A 22824-nucleotide genomic window follows, 5' to 3' on the forward strand; every position below is an offset into this window, starting at 1 on the left:
ACAAAGTGTGAAAGGCCGAGCGAGTACCGCAATAGAAAGACAAAGCGTAAGAGATGAAAGAAAGCGGAAGGAAAAACAGGTGCGCAACTGGCGTGGATGCAGAAAAGAACAGAGAGAAGTAAAGTCAAGGAGTGGAAAGCAAAGGGATAGTGCGAGCAACCCGAAAGTAAAATAGAAATGTGCAAGCAGCACGTCAAAGCGAAAAGGTGCAAGGGTGCACGGCAAGTGAAACAGAACTGTGCAAGAGGCACAGGAGAACAAGAAATTGTGCAAGAGGCACAGCCAAGCAGAAACCGGAAAGAAAGCAAGAACTGAAGGAAAAGGCATGAGAAAGGAAAGATGGCAAAAACCAGAGTGCAGAGTGTAAAGAGAGGGTCACACCGGGGAGGAGCCAAAAACCTGGCGTTCTTGTAAGTCTCTCACACTGCTCCTGTGCTGACTTTTAGTGTTTTGTGTTTGAACATTTTGGTGAACTTTTGTTTGTGACAAGAGGTGTATGAGCACCGAAAACTGTGAAAGATATTGTTTAAAGGAGCGAGGCCTACACTAGGGCAAGGGAACCCTGAGAGGCCTGAAAGGAACGGTTAATCCTCATTTGAGAAACTGTGAATCTTTGACCCAGAGAGGCCTAGACTTTGGGAAGGGAACCCTGAGAGGCCTGGAATGAACTGTGACTTTTTGTTTTGGAACCAGAGGGGTCCAAGTTTAGGGAAGGGAACCCCAAGAGACCCAGATACATTGTGAACTGTATTGTCCTGCTGCAAGAGCCCTACCTGGAAGATGGAAGGGCACCCTTTTGAGTTGAACTGGCTACTTTTGAGTTGACCTATTCTTAAACTGGCAGAACTACACCTAATGGTAAGGCTACCTGAAAGCAGCTTTGGTTTACATTTCTTTTTGAGCCACCATTTTTCCTTTAAGAAGATCCCCTATCACATTTTGGCTAAGAGTGAGGGCCAGCATAGGTTTTGACGCAGATGAACTTTGGTTTAGGACTTACAGTCATCAACGGCCCATAGAAACATCAGTTGAGGGAACAACCCCCTTAGAATTTGGGCCAGTTAGGCAATACACCAACCCAACAAAGTGTTGCAATAAAGGTGTTCAAACTGTTACTTTTGCGTCTGTGTCTCTCTTGATACCATGCCTGCCTCACACACCATTGCCACATTCTGCTTGCTCATCACATAGGACACCTGTTGCGAAGAAGCCTCTTTGACCCTTAAATCCACAGGCAGGGTGCTGGGTCAAAGAGCCTATACTTCCCCAGTAAATGGAAGAACAGGTGCAGTTCTGAGACCTTTCCCCTCCCCCCAAGGACACTAGAGACCACTGTGGGCACTGGCCTGGGGCACCCTCTGTAGGCTGGGTATTTACAGTTCCTCTTGGCCTCAGTGGTCCTTTCCAAATAAAGACTGGGCACCGGCTTCTAGGGGGTGCTCATAATGGTGAAGTACTTCGGTTTTTAGAGCCCAGTCCATTATGGTACCCCCCATTGATATAACATGTTGCACAAAATCACTAGCGCTGCACTGGGTCCCCAAGCACTTAGAAAGACAGACCAACTTGTGGGGACACCCACTGCATCATCTTTCCACTTTCTGTGGTCCCCTAGCAACCTTTGTGCTACCAGGATCACTCCTAGTTTGATTGCTAGGAAACCTGCATCCATCTCCTCAGCCCTGCAGATAAGGGCTGTATCGGCCACTTTTGCTCCCTAGAATTGGGCAAATACTCTCAAAAAAGAAAAAATAGGGAGTACAAATACTCCCAACAGAAAATAGGAAAGAGGCACGCAGAAGCTTGCCCCCTCCCCTGCCTGCACACACGCAACTCCAAGGTCGTTTGGACCAGTAGTGCCACAGCAAGAATCTACTATTGTTCTTGCCTGATTCCATTAGGTCAACATATATCTTTTAATGTGTATGAATAACTAGGTGAAAAGAAATATGTATTACTAAACATTTCTGATTTATAGTTAAAACATACTTTTACTCGCTTATAAAATGCTCGCACTGGGAATATGACTTAGATTTTTGCTCCCTAAATTATTATTTTACTCAGAACTTTAAAAAATAGGGAGTAAAATACTCCCAGTTCAGCATCTTATCTGGAGCACTGCATCCCTTCTAAGCTTGAGACATAAGTTCAACTATCCCTGGCGCATACTGAATAACCATACGCTCTTGGGTAAGATGCTCTAGTGTACCTTTAAACACATGGACCTTTGGAACTTTACATAGAATATTTGGGGGTAGGACTGGTATTTCTGTCTGTACATGTAGTATGTAACTTTAAGCAGAACTGGCTGACGCCATCTGTTGTGCCGCATTACGAGTTCAGAGGTGAGGGAAGAAATGGTGGTAAAGTGGCAACGATTCCATGACTGCCATTTTACTGTCACAGAGTTGCCATTGAAATGGAGGAGTTACCTACAGCCAAGTGCTCTGAGTAAATCCTCCTCTTCAATGCCAAAGATAGTTGAATATCCGTACCCGCAGCAATTCCGCACATATCCCCATCAAATCCTACAGACTCCAGAAATAAAGCTGCAGTTACTGCTTATGTAAATGCTGGTAAATCTGCTTGACCAAGTGGTAGTTATGGTAAAGGAGTTTGGTGCTGTTTTACAGCCGCACTCATTATGAGAACTTGTGCGTCCATGCATCGATGCCCCTGCATTTGAGAAAGTTATTAAACTGATGGAATGTAAATAGCCACTCCACAAAACCATGTCCCGTGAACTCCACACACCAAGCGTCGACCTGTACAGCACCTCATATTTGCAGCACTCCCCACTGCACTGTATATTCTCTGTAAAGTGTTCAGCAGCTGTTTGTCAAAATGTGTGCATGTAAACAATTTCTTTTCTTGCTTTGGTGACCCACCCCTGCTCATCACATTCTGCTGATAAATTATTTGGTGTCTTGGTTGTCAGAGATTTCCCATATGACATTGGAGCCTGTTCTTTCATATGTGTGACTTTCTGCAGGCATCAGTGACCTTCCACAATGTTGTAGCCTACTTCTGGGAAGAAGAGTGGGAACGCTTGGAAGGATGGCAGCAGGAACTTTACACAGATGTGATGAAGGACATTCACAGAACCCTGATCGCATTGGGTGAGATCTGCGGCTAATACATCTTGCTTGCTCAGTGATTGTCGCCACTGCTAGAATATAGTCTCTGGAAGCATGAAATGGGCGTTGAGGCGGGTGTCATTGGAGAGTGTTAGGCAAGATTGTACTACACAAGTTGGTAGAGGGACTGAACAGCCAGACTTATCTCAAGAGGGGAAAATGTGAGCTGTAGAGCTGTAGCATCGAAATCCACACATACAAGTATCCAAATAACAATTGCGCGCATGGTTTTCTAGTAAAATAATTATTTATGTATTCAACAGTCAGTTTTAAATAAGCCTTCTTTAAAAAGGGCATTGTGCAACAATAAAAATACACTTCCTAACACGTTCTCAGAATCAACGCAAAGCAAGTAGATACTCTTTAGAGATGCTTCCTACACACTCCCTACACCCTGAGGTGACTTCACAAACTAGGACAGTATTGGCATGTATATATCACTTTCTATACTTGGTGGAATTCTGAGATTGTGGAAAAGGAAAAGGTTAGGGAAGGACAAAGGTTAACAGGCTCTCAGAGCATGTGAACACTTTTTAGTCTCCCAATGAAGTCTGGATAATACCTTTCCCAGCAATACTGGTTAAAAACCAATGTACCACCTATGTGGGACAGTTAGAATCAAAGTCAGTGGGTCAGAAGAGTCTGCAGGGAGCTAGGACAGCCAAATACCATTTGGAACAAAATCTATGGAGCCAAGGCACTTCTTAGATAGCAAAAGGTCTTACACAAAGTTAGAGAGTTTGTTGTAGAAAATCACTTGGGCCACAGCTGTTACACTTGTGAAAAGTTATAGCTAGAATAACTCTAGAAAGGCAGCTACTGCCAATCACAACTGAGAAAAGCAAAGAGGTAAGTACCGCTAGTCAGAACAGTAGCTTAGGTTAGAAGAAGAGGATCCAGCGGGCTTCTGTTCTGGTTGCAGTCCTGCAGGTCCTGTGTTCCTTGGCCTCAGTTGGGGGACAAGAGGGAGGACGTCTGGAGGACTACTGCACTGCAGTTTGAAGGTCTACAGCAGCTACGGGCTCTTTTCAGTTCAGCGGCACTTTGCGGATTCAGCTACTGGCAAATAGCACCACCGAGGATCTTGTGGACACTTGATGGAGTTTCTTCGCTCCTTGAGTCCAGCACTCTGGTGAGGTGCCTTGAGCTTGGGTCATCCTGCTTTGGGAGGGTCCTCAGGATCTTCGCTCCAGCTTAAAGACTATGCACTCGACTACGGATTTCTCAACCCCTGGCACTCGGTTCCAGCAGCAGCAAAGAAGTACAGCCAGTTGGGGAAGGTCCTCCAGCAAAATTCGTCTTGGGATTAGTTGGTCCCACTAACCCCAGGGAAGAAGTTGTCCTCATCAGAGCTTCTCTAGTCGATTCGGAAAAGCAGTTTCAGCACAGCAGCAAGGCTTCACCGGGCAGTTCAACGGTTCAGGAGGATACAACAAGCCTCTCTTCACGATTACTTCATCGGATGTTTCGTCCAGTGGTCGACTCTGCCTTCAGTCCAAGAAACCTCGCCTTTTATGCAGGTTTCTCATGCACAGCCTAGCTGTCACTCACACAGCAGGGTGACTGTCCTGCAAGGACAGCCAGCCAGCCAATCAGCACCGGGTGCATTCAGGTAACCAAGGAGACTAAGGACAGGGAGTTTCGGGCACCTCCCTCGCTTCCTGCTCTGCCAGACACACTACAGCCAGAGGCGGGTTTCAGTACTGAAGCCCGCCAAAGGCAAAATGAACAAACCTGGTTTGGCGCAGAGTACAACCCAAGAAAGCCCGCACAAACAAGAAATGTCAAAAAAAAGAAGACTGGGCCATTTTGACACAGTGGTCACCCATGGGTGCTTTACTGCAGCTGAGGATTCAGCCTCTGGTAGAAAAGCTCAATGTTAGGAAAATTAAACCACTGCCACCAGCCATTTAAAGTCGTGAGGGTAACATAAAAAAGTTACATGAGTAAGTAGGAAAAGGGGCTTCTAAGAAACCCCCCAGCACTCCACATACGATGGTGTGTGCTGGACCCATATAGGGAAAAGGTAAGTAAAGTCAATTTCACTTTACGTCTCTTGGGAACAGTAGTTCACCCAAGAAAAGGTATTTAAACCTTAAGAGAAATCTAAAGGATTTCTCTGTGAAACTGCATTGAAGGTGCTGTGTGTTGGAATAGGACGAAATGTCCGAATAAAAATGACCGACCCCCCAAAAGACCTAAAACGCACACCACGAAAAATTCTAACTACCAAAAGTTTGAACTTTTCGTGGTATGTGTTTAGGTGATTTGGTGGGGTTGGTATGGGGCTGGGGCGGTGTCCCCCGCAACACCCCGCTCACTATACTATACAGTATATTGGGCGGGGGTTGCGGGGTACACCCCCGCAGCTCACCTGAACAGAAGTTTAAAAATAAAAAAAAAATAAAAAAAAATTGACCCTCCGGCGCCGGTTCCCGATCACGAAAGTGAAAGGGAACCAGCGCTGCAGGGACATGGCGCGTCTGAAGGAACTGTAAGTAGAGGGTGGGGGTATGAGTGAAGGTGTGAGTGAGGGTATGTGTGAGGGTGTGTGTTTGAATCTGTGTGATTTGTAATGGAAATGTTTGCAAGCGAAATGTACAAACATTTTTTATTGTGTACATTTCCCATGCAGACATTTCCGTTGCGGGTAATTTACTCGCGGACAAATCACATAGATCTTGTGTGTCACCATAAAAAAGTAGATGAACAAGTTCTCACTCACTCCAGGATTAAAATTAAAAAGTCCTAAAGTCCAGCAAAAGAGCTGGCGGTCTCTAAGGTTGAACGGAATTCGCACCAATGAGAATTCTCCTTAACGCTCGTCCGCCCCAGACTAAGGGACTGGAGGATTCAATCAACTCCTGGATGAATCTTCTAATCTAGCCGGTCAAACATCCTGGAGAGACCATCAACATTTTGGTGATTACACCCTGACATGTGCTCTATGGTAAATCAAACCCCTGGCGGCTCATTGACCATTTTAACAATGAAGGATTCAAGTATTGTCTAAACTTCTTCAGAGACCACACAATGGCAAAAGACTCATGTTCTATGGTTGCCCACCTTGTCTCCGATTCCTTCAGTTTCCTACTGATGAAGCAGATGGGGTGTTCCCTGCCTTTCTCATCCAGCTGACTCAAAACTGCACCTATCACTGTATTGGAAGCATCTGTCTGCACAATGAAGGATTGGTTGTAGTCAGGAGCACTCAGGACTGGAGCTTTACAAAGGGCTTTCTTTAGTCCTTCAAAAGCCTTAGTGCACTCCTCATGCACCTGACCTTCCTGGGGAATTTGGGTGAGGAGATCACATTCAAGGGAGGAGCAATGGTCCCATATTCTCTGTGAAGTTCCTGTAGGACCCAGTGAGACCTAAAAAGGCTCTCACTTGGGTTTGAGTAGTAGGGGTGGCCCAGTTTTGTACAGCTTGTACTTTGCTAGGGAACTGCCTTATTTCACCTCCTCCTACCTCATGACCAAGGTAGACCACTTTACTCTGACTAATTTGACATTTGCTTGCCTTTATAGTCAGATGGACCTGTTCAAGAGCCTGAAAAACATATCCTAGGTGGTGAAGATGCTCTCCCCAAGTGGGGCTGAAGACTGCAATGTCATCCTAGTATCCCATGGAGAAGTCCTCCATCCCATTCAGAGCTTGATTCACCATCCTCTGAAATGTAGCAGGCCTATTTTTGAGTCCAAAAGGCGTAACCTTAAATTGGTAGAGGCCTCGTGGGGTTGAAAATGCAGTTTTCTCCTTTGCATGGTCTGTCAGAGCTATTTGCCAATAGACTGATGTACTGTACTGAGGAACTTGGCTGAACCAAGCTTGTCCACCAGCTCATCTGTCCTAGGTAAAGCGTGGGCATCAGTCTTGGTGACTACATTAAGAGCTCTATAGTCCACACAGAATCTCAACTCTTTGGATCCTGCCTTTGTCACTAGTACTATTGGACTAGCCCATGGACGTGTAGATGGCTCTATTACCCCAAGATCAAGCATCTTCTTGACCTCTTCATTTATGTGGTATCGTACATGGTCTGACATTCTGTAACCCCTGCTTTTGACAGGGAGGCTTTCACCATTGAGAATATCATGCTGGCCTCAAGGGGTCAAGCCTGGTGTCAATGAAAACAGGGAGGCAAATTGATTTAACAGAGCCTTGCACTCCTCCTGTTGTTGCAGAGTCAGATCTGAAGAGAGTTTTACTCCTTCAATTGTCTAACCTGAAGGTTGTCCCCTGAGGAGATCAGGGAGTGGCTCAATGTCCTCATCCTCTTGATCAGAGGCTAGGCGCAAAACTCTTAGTTCTGGTCTGGAAACATAAGCCCTTCCGACGGTTAGTGTGATAGATCCTAGGGGCCTCCTTAGGATCACCCAAGTCCACTAAATAATTGCCCTCTCCAAGTTTACCCACATCCTTGAAGGGTCCAATCCTGTAAGGCCTTCTGCCTTGTTGGTACCATAACTAGAACAAGCTGGTCTGGAGTAAACTCCACCATGTTGACCTTCTGGTCAGGCCAATTTTCCCAAGTCAAGCACAAACCCCCTTCCCGACCTTGAATCCTGTCTCCGCGATATTGATCGATTGATGACAATAAACCACCTCCTTCTGAACCCTGCTTAAACTGAAATCATGGTGTGCAGCAATACTGCCCTTCTACCACATCCGCTCCCATGGCCACCATCTCTGGGCCCTCCTCTTACCCCCCTCCGATACAGTGAAAAACCTAGGCTGCACTATGGACACAGGCCTGACCCTCTCCCGTTAGATCGACGTGTCAAAAAAATGCTATCTCTACCACCTCAAACTTCTCAGAGGCATTTTACCCTACCTCTCCTACCCGAACAGACTTGCTGCAGTTATGTCTATTGTAATGTCGAGACTGGACTATGCCAACTCCCTATACCTAGGAGCCCCAGCATACCAACTCAACAAACTCCAAAGAACCCAAAACATTGCTGCAAAATTGCTCCTTGCACTGGATCAAAGAGACCACATCTGAACCCTCCACTGGCTCCCAGTCGGACGAAGGACTACCTTCAAGACCCTATGCATCACTCACCGAGCACAAGACCGGCCCAATATACCTACAAGAAAAGATAAAACCATACCTCCCATCCCGCACCCTAAAATCAAGCACCGCCCTCCTTCTAGTGATTCCAACCTCGAACTCTGTGAGGATCGGAGGATCCGCCTTCTCAACCTTGGCTCCAAATCTCCAAATCTGTGGAACTCGCTTCCCCCTCATATTAGGCAACCCAAGACTATATGACATTCCGCAAAGCTCTAAAAACATGTCTCTTTCTGTAATACGAGCCACAACCTTTTGAAGCGATTGAACCCCAGCAACCTGATGACTAATCCCAATGAGATCCGAACAATCTCATCACTGAATGCACTTATTATTTCGCTATTAAGCAACCGCATCCCTGAAAAGCAGATATCGATCTCCTTAGACCATAGCTCCACGCAAACACTCTCATCCCATATCACTATGCTTACTCTCTACTCTACACCATCATACAATTAGAGTGGAGCTACACCCCTCAATCATTTCGGCCTAGGTGCTCACATATGAACATTGCCCCATAAACACCTCATCATTCTAATAAAATGCAGTTATGTCCCATGACAAACCGGCCTAGCTGCACACATAAGCGTTTTACAGGCCTAACGCAGTCAGAACCCAGTCTTGGTGTCCACCCGCCAGACAGCACACATTCAACCGACCTCGATACGACCACACCTAATGCTAGGATGCAGCTAACATCAGGCAGTTACATCAGCTGCACACATAAATGGTGCACCCAAGCACCCTATGACACCCTACTCTCTCAACTGACCTGGACTACATTCCCCGAGGGCGCTCACCAAATAACATAACAGAGCCTGACCTGCTTTCAAGTTATCAGAAGCTTTTGTCATCATGAGTGCCATTCTCCTATGGAGACCTAGCACAGGCTTGAGGGAAGGAGTACTCTCCAACCTTTCCTTGATCAGGGCCAAAGGGCCTCTAACCGGATGACAACAGAGCAGTTCAAAGGGGCTGAACTCAACCCCTGCTTGAGGGACTTCTCTATAAGCAAAGAGAAGGCATGGCAGTAGAAGATACCACTTCTTTCTAAGGGGTTCCTACGCCCCTATCATGCTCTTCATAGTTCTATTATACCTCTCTACCAACCCATTGGTCTGGGGATGGTAGGCTGTTGGGAACTTGCAGGTCACTCCACAGTTTTTCCACATGGCCTGCATGTAGTGGGACATAAATTGTGACCCCCTGTCAGAGAGAACCCCCTTAGGAAAACCAGCCCTGGTAGAGATACCAAGGAGGGCCTTAGCCTCTGCCTGAGCAGTAACAGTTCCCATAGGTATGGCTTCAGGATACCTGGTAGCATGGCCTACCACAACCAATTTTTATTTTTTATTTTTTTATTTATTGTATTCAGTTTGTAAACAAACTTTTACAACATTATTAAGACCGATTTAAACGCACAGACAATCAAATGGATTACATAAAAAGAAAGATACATTTGCATATAAGATAACTAACACATGTTGGAAGGCTCTAATGTGATTAATGTTCAAGAATAATTACATACATAGAAGTATAATAATACCATAAAAGACCACATTGTTGCAGCTTGCTTTTTACAAGAGAAAGTATATAAGAGTATAGATTAAACTTGAGATTAGTTTGCAGTTCATTCATTACCCGCCTTTTGGTACCTGAAACATGTCAGAGCCTCTAAAACAGATGTTCCATAGGTATAAGTTACAAATAACTATATATACAAAACTAAGAACTCAATAAAACAAGGTCACAGAGTTTTGACATTCCTGTGCAAATAGCAATTGTGCAAAATATATAAAATGCATTTTAAAATTAGTCAACAGTTTGTATTGTTAAGATTACCAAGTGATTTAAACATCTTGTATTAAGTCCAACAGTCTCATGAATATCATAAAAGGTTTTCTAATTACACACAAAGACAGTTATTATATTGCATTTTTTTTTTAAAAAACATCGTCTGATAGCATATGTCTGAATCAACACACATTTTTGCTATTAGTTCAATGTTTATGGTAGTCATTCAGCGATTCAGTGACAATAACAAAGAGGTAGAGTTACCCCACATACATCGGACCCATAATCATTCTCTTGACATAGCAGTGTCTGCCAAGTTGAATTTACCAAAGGCCAATATTCTAGGGTCCTCAAAGAATTTACAAAATATTACTAGATGTTTTAGGGTGTCTGATTGTTCATTGCACAAATAATAACGACAAGCCCCAGTAGAATTTGCCTCTCTACAAAATAGCCATTGGATGATTCCGTCATTTGTCGGAAATTGGTTCAATTTGAATCTCAAAAAGAGTGCCCGAGCCTTATCACATGGAAAACATAAAAAGTATGCCATACGAGGACCTCTTTTTGTTGAGAACTGTGCATATTCTTTATAAATGCCATAGCTACTGAGAGCCTCAATGGTATTAATTAAATCGTATTCATAAAGTTTTTTTCCACATAGTCCGGTCGGATGCATAGATCCTCAACATTTGCATTCATGTTCAGAAAAGGTTTCTTCATTTTGCAGTCATAGATTGCCATAGAGAGCAGGTTGGCATCTTTGAGCATTTGAGATAGATTTTCATATAAGGATTTACGTGACGGACTATTCATTTTCGCGTAATTGTTTTATTGTCTCCACTGGAATTTTGAAGCTGGCAAAGAGAAAGCGAGTTCACGTCGCAATACTGGCTAATCTTCCGAGTCTGCTTCCATATGCACCCCTGCAGTTTATCCAGCAATGTTTCAGTGTTTGCCAGGCACATGTCAAGTCCACATAAAATAATCGCCTCAACTTTTAAGGTGTAGAATTCTATCACCGGCAGCATCAAGAATCTGCAGGATTGTCTATAAATGACTCTCATCTGGGAGATAAGCGGCCTAGTGCTTTGATTTAAAGCCGTCCTCCACATGCTTATAGATGACGCATCACATAGATTGTAGCCCAAGTATCTAAGTGCAAGTGTTCGTTCAATTTGAATACCATCTATTGACCATTTGAAGGAGCATAGTTTTCTTTTCCTGTTAGTAAATATGACAATTCTAGACTTATTAGCATTTGATTGCAAGTTTAGATTTTTTGCACAGTAAGAGAATATTTGTATTTGTGTTTGCAGGCCTATCACAACCAATATAAATCAGTTGGCTGAAGAAGTTTGAGGGTTTAGGGGACCAACAATGTCAATCCCCAACCTCTCAAAAGGGACTTCCACCACTGGGAGGGTGTCAGGCAAGAGTGTATGCTGTACCCTGTGGGAGACTGCACCAGCCCTGTCCACTTGGCAATAGTTAACCCAACCTTTGGTATAGGCATGTACTACACAAGCTGGTAGAGTGACTGAGCAGCCAGGCTTATCTCAAGAGGGGTCAATGTGAGGTGTAGGGTTGCAACATAGAGATTCACAGTGACAGGTATTCAAATAAACACTTGCACTCTAGGTTTCTTGATTAAAGTATTATTTATTAATTTAACAGTCAGTTGGATAAGCCTTCTTTAGAAGGGAGAAAATATATGTAACACAAAAATATACTTAAAAAATACACACTCTCAGTTTCTTTAAATCAGTAGATACCCATTTGGGTTGACACACAGACACTTCATACACCCTGAGGCGACTTTCTCAGATACCTTATGGACTTTCCTCGTATCTGGGGTCTAGCACTCTGTTCAGGTGGCTCATGCTTGGTCAGTAATGCTTCATGGGAGTCCGCAGGATCTTCTTGGAGCTCGGGTCCCACTTAAAAATGAGACACTCGCTTCTGGTGTTCCTCTCCCTGGCAATTGGTTCCTGCAGCAGCAATGGAAGTACAGCCTGCTCCTAGAGGATGTCCAGACGAGTTTGCTTTGGGGTTGATTGGTCCCACCAACCCAAGGGGAGAAGTCGTCCGTTGTAGGGCTTCTCTAGTCGAGGTGAATTCGGAGCTTCAGCACAGCAGCAGGGATTCACCGGGCAAACCAACGGTCCAAGAGTTGCAGCAGGCATCTCTTCCAAGTTCTTCTTCGGAGTCCTTCGTCCCGTGGTCGACTCTGCCCTCCAAACAAAAGACCTCGCCTTTTATGCAGGTTCCCCCCATTCATTTGCATCCTAGCTGTCAATCACACAACAGGGTGGCTGTCCTCTGAGGAGCCAGCCAATCACCTTTGGGTGCATTCCTGTAACCAAGGGGATTAAGCACAGGGAGTTTTGGACACCTCCCTCGCTTCCTGCCCTGCCAGACACGCTGTAGCCATAGGTGGGTTTCACTCGTGAATCCCGCCAAAGACAAAATGAACAAAGGGACCAAACCTGGTTAGGCGCACAGAGTAAATCTCAAGAAGGACCTTTCCAACAAGAAATGGCGAAAAAAGAGTACCGGGTCCATTTTGACAAAATGGGCACCCATGGGTGCTTTACTGCAGCTGCGAACGCAGCCCGCGGTAGAAACACACAATGGTAGTTAAAATTAAACCACTGCCACCAGCCATTAATTGTAGAAAGGGTAACATAAAAATGTTACATGAGAATCTAGACAAAGGGGATACTAGGTAACCCCTCCAGCACCCTATGGTAAGATAGTGTGTGCTGGGTCTAGAAAGTTACAAATGTAAGTAAAGTCAATTTCACTTCACTGCTCTGGGAAACAGTTTATCCCAGAGAAGGTATTTAAACCTTAGCAGGACTTGTGAAGTTTTCCGGCACCTGGCTTCACGGACTGTGAAGTCAGGCGCCGGAAAATGTTAATCCCCATTATTATTTGAGTCCCATCCGAATGGGCAACACAGAAGCACCGGCACCATTGGTAACGGTGCCGGTGCTTCAGTGTAGGTCTGCTTACTGTGGCCGCTGTGCACGGCAGGGTCCCACCTGCCGGAACAGCAACTCCGGAAAGCAGACCTGTAGTGTGCCGGTACCGGTACCGTTGTAAGGGTACTGGTACCGGTACCGGTAATCCCTTACCGCCTTACTACGAGGTCCCTTCGCGGGTCCCTACCTTAACGGCTGGTTTTACCAGCTGTTAAGGACGGGACCCGCAAAGGGACGTAATTACTTGGAGGTAATTACGGTACCGCATTTTGTGGTACCGTAATTACCGCCTTCCCCATTCCCATTGAGCCCTATGGGGACTCAAATGGGAATGGGGAAGGGCCAATGGTGAATGGGGAATTACCGCCCCGCCAACCTTGGAATGGGGCGGTAATTCCGCCATCCACCATGGCGGAATCGGTAAATTACCGGCGACAACCATGGCGCTAATAGCGCCATGGTTACCGCCTTCTGTGTAATGAAGCCCAATGTGTTTCAAAGCGCTTCAAGGCAAGGGAGGGAACAAGGGAAAATACATTGGCATTCTTACAGGCCATGAACAGTAAGGATGTGAAATGAACTATCGTACTCAGCCTGACGACATTTCAGATAGTGCAAGAGCTAAGACATAGCTAAGGAAGGGAGGGGGAGAGTGGGAAGGAAATGGAAACAGACAGGTGACTACCGTACTAGGCCTGACGATATTTCTGGCAGTGCCAGAGAAAACAAAATGTTAGGGAGAGGGTTGCAGAAAAGGAGGGGAGGAACAAAACAAGCGACTATCGTACTAGGCCTGACAATGTTTCAGATAGTGCTGGAGATGAGGTGGGGGGGGACAAGTAAGGGAAGGGGGAGGAGACAGACGAGGTTACTATCATACTAGGTCCAGGGACAATTCTGATAGAGTAAGTGCATAGAAGAAAGTAAGGGGAGGAGGGGACGAGATAGGAAAACGGAGAAAGGGAGAGGAGAAGAGAACAGAGAGTAAGCAGTCAAAAAGACTGGAGAAGCAAGAGGGGAGAGCGAATACAATTGCAGAAGTCAATAGTAACACATAATGTTGCAAGGCAGGATACAAGATGAAGATGGGAACAGCATGATTCAGGGCCACCATGAGTACAAGATGCAAAGGAAGTCCAGCGTGAGAGTTGAGAAAGGGTGATGCACCGTGAATCAATGAAGTCCATAAAAGTCAAATCCAGCATTGGCCACAAGACGGTGATGGTGAAACCAGAATGTAGCAGGCCGGACTCCTGTAGAAGTAGGCTGGGGGGAGGGGGTGAAACAGGGGAGCTAGGGAAGGATTTCTAAGAACTTTGGTTCCAAAGTTTTGTGTGGTGCTTGTTAACTTATTTCTTCTCAATTTATTAGTTCTCAAAGTCTTGATCACTTACCTGGTTCATTTCTTTACTTCACTTGCTTTCCTACACTATAACCTGAAAAGTATTTGTAGCTGTGTTTAAAAGTTAAGTGCTGGTTCTCTTCTCAGAGCCCCCAAAGGTGAATGTATATATTTTGTGAGAAACCTGAAGGTGTCTCGTCTGCTAGCCCCCAGGGATCTGTCATTCAGAAGCCAGGACACAGTCATCGCTTCTGGATCCAGTTCCTAGAGGTGGACCAGTGCGGGAGCATCACCTAGGTGAGGGATGCCCGGGGAGTGGAAGTGAGGCACCGTATGACGAGAAGCAGTATCCCCTTCACTGTAACATCTTTACCCCATCCTACCAGGTAGGATGCTTAGGAACTCAATCCCCCCTGCCCGCCTTTCCCAACACAAACACAGCTCACTGTGAGAGAAAACGGACTAACGTCCGAGCCGTATACCTGACATGTCCCACTACAATCGTCAGGCATGGTCAGGCAATCACTGACCATTACACACAGGAAAGCACATAAGGAAGGAGCAGTTCCAAGGTGGCAATTTAATACAAGATGAAAGACAGCAATACCGAGGAGGATTGTGAGGAGGGAAGTGCCCTTGACCTTTTCAATGGAAAACCGTTACTTTCATGAACCTTTGAGAATACAAAACGTAAGACCAGAAATCGAGGCTGAAGAACGCTGCGTTGTGTGTCAGAGGTACCCGGGGTTGTCCCACCTCGATAGTCAAGGCGGGGAGAACCGTTTGCTGCCGTGGTACTGTCCTTGGCTCCTACAAAAAAGCAGCGCCAGTGAAGTCAGCACAGCCAGTGAGTTGGGGAGACTGATACCAGACCGGTCTGTGTTGAAGCCATGTTTTCAAGCAGCAACATTGTATGCTGAAAACTGAAGAGAATACTGTATGAAGCGTATGTGGCAAGCGACACAAACACAATTAATCAGCAGATGAGTGATTGAACTTTGAAGCCAAGATACAATACCAGAGACAGATTGGTCCGGCGCCACGTGGATGCTCAAGTCTCTGTTAGGTATCCAGCAGAAAGGTGGCAAATGTGAAGAGTGGTCCTGTAACAGCTAAAGCAAAAACCCTGTGAACATTTGAAAGTCTTCAATAGTTGATGAAATCGTCTAGGAAGTTGGTTCGAGCCCGGCGCAGAGCGATCAGCAAAAAGCCTTTGGTTAAAGCAAGTTTGGGTAAAGTTATGAACATTGTGTTAAAAGGAATCTGAGCCTGACTCAGGGGTATCCGAGATCTGAGCCCGACCGAGGGGGATCCGAGATCTGAGCCCGACTGAGGGGGATATGGGGTGAACCGTGAGTCACCCGGGAAAGAATATCCTTTAGAAATTGGATGCATGAATGATTTGTGAACATCGTGTTGAGATGATCTGAGCCCGGCCGATGGGGATCCGAGGTGAATAGTGAATCGCCTAAGAAATTGACTACTTGTGAAAATCTGAAAGAGGAAAAGAACTTATCGTTTGTTGCAGCAGGCCCTCTGCAGGACGAGACTTTGGAAGACAGAGACTTGGCCACAAAAGGCCCTGATGCTAATGATTGAACTGTATCTTTGTGCTAGAGAAGCCAGAGACTGTGCTAAGCACGAGTGTACCATCTTGTCCCGTGCTGAAAACGGTGGGACGGGAGGACAACGACCTAAACATCCTGACATATCATTTTGTGAACACTTCTTTCTTTTTTGTAACACTTTTTCCCACACTATTTGTATTTAGAGTTAAGGATTGGCAATAGGTTTATTAGTATAGGCCCTTTTATTTTGACAAGACACCACTAGGACTGCGTTATTATTATTTGTGGGTCGTAGCTTGCGCCTATCTTTAAATTTAGGATTAGATAGGTGTTTTTCAAACCCAATTGAAGTTTAATAATCACTTGTCTGTCTTCACTGTTGATACCATGCCTTTCTTACAATATTGATAGTGACTGTATTAGGGTTTTCTAAGGCCTAAATAAATAATTGTGTTTTTGTACACTCTGCCTAACTCATATTGTTAGTTTTCTGTGTGTGCTTAACTGAACGCTTCACCACTCTCACACCCTCCTAAGTCTTAGCCTTGCTGCCCAGTCACACTCCCCAGCTGCAGCTTGACTAGACATTAGTGCCTTTCCCTGTTCATCAGAATGGGGCGACCTTTCAGAATCTGTCCACAGGGCTGATTCTGAAAAACCATCTTAACAGGAGACATAGGTTCTCATTACCATATTGACAGTATTCTGTCAGTAAAATTGGTGAACGAGAAAGTGGAGCGATGTGATGTAGTATCTGTCCCTAGCAACCTATATTTTGGGTATGAGGTGATGTTATGTTCCAGGAGGCCGAAGTGGATGGGTAGAGCTCTGTCCCGAAAGGCCACATCCATTCTGTGTGGTAACTTTCTTTCCAGAAGAGCCCCGGATCCTCTGTGTGTTTATGTATATAGGTATGCGTGCATGTTTGTGTTTTCTGAAGGGACAGAGCAAGCAAGAGAGAAGGAGACAGCGAAAGAGCATGAGACAGTGGAAAACCATGTTCTAAGTGCCCCAAATCTTGTGTATATGTTTCTTTCCAAAAAGACAGAGAAAAGGATAGCGAGATAGCAAGAGAGAGAGAGTGAGAGACGATAGAGCTTTACGCAAAGACCATGTTCCAAGAACTTCAAATCACTTGTGCGTGCACGTTTGTGTATGCACATGCATTTTGCTCTGCCTCACGTGTCCCAGATCCTGTGTGTGTGGTGGTTTTATAATGATGATAATGATGTGCTATTTATATAGCGCTTTAATCCAAAGGTTTTTTAGTCCTGTACTAAAAAGCCCTAGCTCCAGTTTCCACCATGCAGAGTTTTGGAGGTGTCTTTACTCTGTATTCCTATTTATTGATTGACTTTGTTCTGAGACAGGACATAAAATTGCCAATCCAGACATCCTTTTCCAAATTAAGAAAGAAGAGGACCTGTGTTTCAGGATACCGCGCAACTCTGATGAAGGTGGAGGCGACAAGACCTCTGTCCACAGTGAGTATGAAAGATTTCTCAGCTTAGACATATCATACACCTGAACAAGGAAATTAATGAAGATTTTCAAAAGTGTTATTTAAAACGTATGTGGTTGACTCCATAACGGCCTCATATGACAATGGATATTCCTCCCCTGTGAAAGGTACAGCAAGCTATAATGTGGCTGCAGACTCTCGAGAGGGCACCTTCCCATTGAACAGGTCATAAGACTGTGTTTGTACTCGCAGAGGAGCACCCATACCTCTTTTTCTATGTTTAAGGAATTTAGGGTTGGTGACCCCAAGTTATCTAGGGTTATACAGACGTGAACCCCTTGCTCACTGTGCCTTAGAGAGGCTCAGCTCCACCTCACTGATGAGGCCTGACTAGGCCGAAACACATGTCTGGTGTTGCTGTTGGTACTCTTGTTCAAAGGAGGATTGCCTAGCATTTCGGAGCTGTACTGCTCAAGTGGGTGGGACAAAGACTGATATTCAAATAGGTATTCCTCCTTTGTGAAAGGTACAGTGAGCTAAAATGTGGCTGCAGACTCTCGAGTGGGTACCTTCCCATAGAATTGTCAAAGGCGGCGTCCCGCCGAAGTCTCGTACCTGATTTGGTGTGGTGATCCGTTGTGACGTATCCAGATGTGTTGCTTTGGCGATGCAGGGAATCAGCTTGACAAAAACCCCAGGGATCTGGTACCTAGGTTTGCCAACCCAACTCCCCACACCTTGTAAGACCTCCCCTATATTTTCGTGGTGTGAGGACAGTGCAAACACTGCCAGGGGAGGCACTGATAGGAATACTGGTCCAATGGCAGGATGACAAGGGACTCGAGACGTTTGCAGCCAAGCTGATGAAAATGCACAGCCAGATGATGTTCAATAGCCAAGGAAGGGAAGTTTGTGGCCCTGCAGGAAGAAGGTTGAGGCAGGAAGGCAGGAAGAACCAGGCAGAGGACACTGGCTGGCAGAAGAGAGACAAGAGGGCAGAGTCAGCAGGTCAGGCAGGAACAGCTGGCAGAAAAAGGAGAACTGGGAAACCTGGACAAGGAACAGCAGGAACCTAGGTACCTGCAGGAGCGCAATAAGACGTGCGGTGTAGCTATACCCGCGGGCTTAAATAGGAATTGTACGAGCGGACCGAAAAAAAAGGTCCGACTGTACAAAAAGTCTGAAAATGCATAGCACCAAAGGTCTGAACACCAAAAGTTCGAACCTTAGGTGGCATGCATTGTGGGTAAGTAAAAAACTGTGTGGTATAGTGAGCAGGGTGTAGCGGGGGACAGCTCGCAGCACACCCGAGAAAAAAAAAAACAGGGGCTGCGGAGTTGTCCCCTGTAACACCCCCTCACTATGCTTTACAGTATAGTAAGGGGTGTTGCGGGGGAAACCCCTGCAGCTGCCCGTAAAAAAAAGAAAAAAAAAGAAAAGGACCCTGTGGCGCCAGTTCCCGATCACGGAAGTGAAAGGGAACTGGCGCTTCAGGGACACAGCATGAAGAAAAGGTAAGTAGGGTTTGTTTATGTTGGGGGTGTGTGTGGAGGTGTGCTGAGGGTGTGGGTGGGGGGTGTCGTGGGTGTGTTGTGGCTGTGGGTATGTAGTGATTTGCAGTGTTTGTTCGCATGGGAAATGTACGAACCTTTAGTGGTGTGTACATTTCCCATGCAAATTTTCCGTCACAGACTTTTCCGTGACGGAAAAACCACGCAGATCCCTTAAATAAGCCAGCGGAACGAAAGCGAGGCTTTCTTGAGACTCATTGGCAGATTCTGCCAATCAGCACCATTGCCACCATACCACGCATTCGCGAAATGCGGGAGTGAGGCCAGACGCCTGCGTGATAAGCTGGCAATGGCGGCGCCCATGATGATGCGGCCCCCATGATGAGGAGTCTGTCGTCGGTAGGACCAGTGCCAGTGCGGGTACAGGTGCCAGGACACAGGATGGTGACTGGTAAGTGGGAGCCTGGACAAGGGGCGCATGGCTTGGGTGTGTGACGAGAACATATCATTGACTCCATAGCATATTGCATTAACCATGAAAGCCACTCTTGCCGCTGTCAGATGTTTTTGGCCGATGGAGCCTGTTAGAAGAAATATTCAGCCGTGCGGGGGTTGGCAAGTCCTGTGAGGTCAACATAGTAGATGAACACAGATTTTTCACACTTGGTTTTACCAAACTCCCTTTGTGTATCATAGGTTGAACAGTAAGGCTTACATCATGTGATTGTGTATAAGTACAGAGTCCAACTCGGAGGTATATAAATATGCTATTTACTTGGCCTCTATACACTTGCAGATTAAACTTGAGAAAAGAATGCTATGCACTACAAATCGTTCCTACACACACACACACACACACACACACACACACACACACACCCCCCCCACCCTGTCCAAGGGAGAATGGCACCATTGAAGCTCTTCTGTGGTCGCCTCAGAGGCAATAAGATGTTCACCAATCGATGGCTTGGGCAATGCTGGTTCCCTACAGCAGCAGCCATCCAGATCTTCAGTGCAGTCTTCATATCTTCTGATTTCTTTTCTCCAGACACACACACCGTTAGGGAGAATTCTCATAAATGTGCTTTGTGCTAAATGTGCTAAATGTGCTAATTTCCTTCAGTTTAGAGAGGACTTGATTTTTTTTACCTCGAAAGAGTGTGAGCCTTTCTTGCCACTCTTTCATGTATTTTGATGTGTGTTTTACACTTGTGTTCTTTGATTATGGAGTTTTAGATAACTCCATAGGCATCTTTTCATGTGTGTCACACAGCACCCTCAGTGCAGTGACACAGGGATGTCTTTTTAGACTTCCCAAAGATTTAAATACCTTCTCTGGGATCAACTACTGTTTCCCAGAGAATGTAAAGTGAAATTGACTTTACTAGTCTTTCCAAATTCCTAGACACAGCACACACTGCCTTACAGCAGAGTGCTGGAGGGGATACTTAGTATCCCCTGTGCCTAAATACTCATGCAGCAGTCAAATACTACCCTTTCCTATTGAAAAGGCTGGCGGCAATAGTTTTACAACAAACTATCATGATTTTTCCTGACTGCGAACCCCGGTAGCTAAGAATCATGGGAACCATGTTTTTCAAGATGGCGCCTTAAACCCCTTTGTTTAAACGGGTATCGGTCTTCTTTTTTTCGACATTTCTTTTTGGAAAGGTCCTTCTAGTGTTTGTCTCTGCGTGCCAAACCAGGTTTGGTCCCTTTGTTTGTGTGCCTTTGGCGGGCTTCAGGACTGAAGTCCGCCCTTGGCGTGAGTGTCTGGGGTGGGCAGGAAGTGAGGGAGGTGCCCGAAACTCCCTGTGCTTAGTCTCCTAGGAGACCCAAATGCACTCTGGCGTGATTGGCTGGCTGACTGTCCGGCAAGGACAGCCACCCTGCTGGGTGAGTGACAGCTAGGCTGGAATGACAGGGAGAGAACTGTTTAAAAGGAGAGTCTCGTAGACTGGAAAGCAGAGTCGACCACTGTAACGAAAGAACCGAAAACAAGTTGGAAGAGGATGGCTGCTGCAACTCCTGGACTGTTCGTTTGCCCGGTGAAGCCCTGCTGCAGGTCCGAATTTTCAAATTCCATTCGACAGAGAAGCTCCTTCAAGGACGGCTTCTTCCTTTGAGTGGGTGGGACCAATCAACTCATAAGGATTAACCAGGCAGAGGGACACCAGTTTGTGTTCTTGAATCTACAGCTACTGGAACGGAAGTGACTCCATTTTGTTTGCTTTCTTCAACGATCCCAGTGCAGTGCAGGAGTCCCCCGATGTCCTCCCTCTTGTCCCCATGAATGAGGCTCAGGAACAGCGAGATCTGCAGGAACTGCCAGGAACCACGACTTCAGCAATATTTTTTCTTCATAAAAAGTTACTGTGCCAACCCGATTGAGAGAACGCCACTTGTGCGGTGAAAGTTCATGAAACTTTCCCAACTCGCAGCCCTAATCAGCTTGTGACCCCACAAATTATTATTCTTTTTCGCCTAAACTACTTCTGAGAACTTTTGCAAAGACCTTACTGTTTGATACCAGAACTGCTCTTTCCTATCCAGAACACTAGCCCATTGCTTTGGCCTGGCCTATTGACTTGAATTGAACTCTTCTGGTGAACTGAAACTATTTGCACTGTCTAAAAGGTACACACCCCTGGGGTAATGGGAATCATGGGGACCACCTACCTCTGACGGTGGTGGACTTCCAGGGGTCACGGGTGCAGTAGCTAAAGTGTGCTTCAGTGTTGGGCCCAGCTAGGTGGCGCTTTAGATCCTAGTTCTGGGGTGATTCCAGCAGACGTACCAGACTCCTTAGGAGAGCAGCCACAATACCGTCTACAATGAGAGTGGGCCTCGGGACACAGAAGGTGAAAAATGGTGGCTAAGAAGCCCTGCTGAGAGGTGAGCAGACTTAGTGCATTGCGTTGAAAAAGGACAAACTCCATGCAGGCCCCTCTTCTTGCAGGCGATGATGTTCGTTAGCCACAAGTCATGGGTGACGACCTGCAGAGTCCCAAGCTTCAGTTCAGGATGAAGACTGTTGAACCAGAGAGACCGGTTTAATGGGTGGTCAGACCACAGTAGTGTCCCAGGGCACTTCTGAAGTTCACTGAGTGCAAGATACTGCTGTAAAACACAGCACTGATTGACCCTGACCCGTCCAAGGGAGGATGGCACCATTGAAGGTCTTCGCTGGTCGCAGGAGAGGCAATAAGTGGCTCACCAATCGAGGGCTTGGGCAATGCTGGTTCCCTTCAGCAGCCATCATCCAGATCTTCAGTGCAGTCTTCATGTCTTCTGATTCTTCTCTCCAGTGGGGGCGACCTCCAGAAGCTCCTCCTTTTATCTTAAATGCAGGCTAAGGGTTTGCATCAGCCCACCAATGGAAAGGATCTGCACTATTCAAGAGGTAAGGGCTGTCCAGTCATGACCGGCGTTAGGGAGAATGTTCACTTTCTGTGCTAATTCCCTTTAACACGAGAGACCCTCAGCACCTTTGCTGGACTCTGGACTTTTTTATTTTAATCTCCTGAGTGAGTGGAACTTTTTACCACTCACTCATTCTTTTTCTCTGACAGGGATTTTTGATTCTTACTGTTTAATGGCATCTGGTAAACTCCATAGGCATCTGCTATTTGCTTAGTGACACCCAGCACCCTCTGTGCAGTGCCACTGAGATGTCCCTTGGACTTCTCTTAATGTTTAAATACATTTTCTTGTGACAACTACAGTTCCCAAGAATAGTAAGACAACTTTAATCTTACTTACCTTTTCTTTTGTGGGTACAGCACACACTACCTTATGTGGGGTGCTGGGGGTGTGTGAGAAACCTGATGGCGTCTCCCTGGCTGGTCCCCGGGGATCTGTCATCCAGGTGGCCAGGACACGGCTATCGCTATTGGATCCAGTTTCTGGGGGTGCACCAGTGAGGGAGGATTGCCTGGATGGGGGG

The 22824-nt window shown here is 46.0% G+C and overlaps 1 protein-coding gene across 1 annotated transcript in view; it reads left to right on the forward strand.

Annotated features, from left to right (window-relative positions):
* LOC138570303 (zinc finger protein 354C-like) overlaps positions 1–22824 on the forward strand; it is a 471916-nt gene that overhangs the window by 66914 nt on the left and 382178 nt on the right. Inside the window, exons 3-4 of the mRNA XM_069649079.1 lie at positions 2993–3119; positions 17276–17389. Of these exons, the coding sequence (XP_069505180.1) occupies positions 2993–3119; positions 17276–17389 (241 nt within the window). The remainder of the gene's footprint in view (positions 1–2992; positions 3120–17275; positions 17390–22824) is intronic.

This window comes from Ambystoma mexicanum, chromosome 2q (assembly GCF_040938575.1).
Source record: "Ambystoma mexicanum isolate Mex_15411 chromosome 2q, UKY_AmexF1_1, whole genome shotgun sequence".
NCBI classification, from domain to species: Eukaryota; Metazoa; Chordata; class Amphibia; order Caudata; family Ambystomatidae; genus Ambystoma; species Ambystoma mexicanum.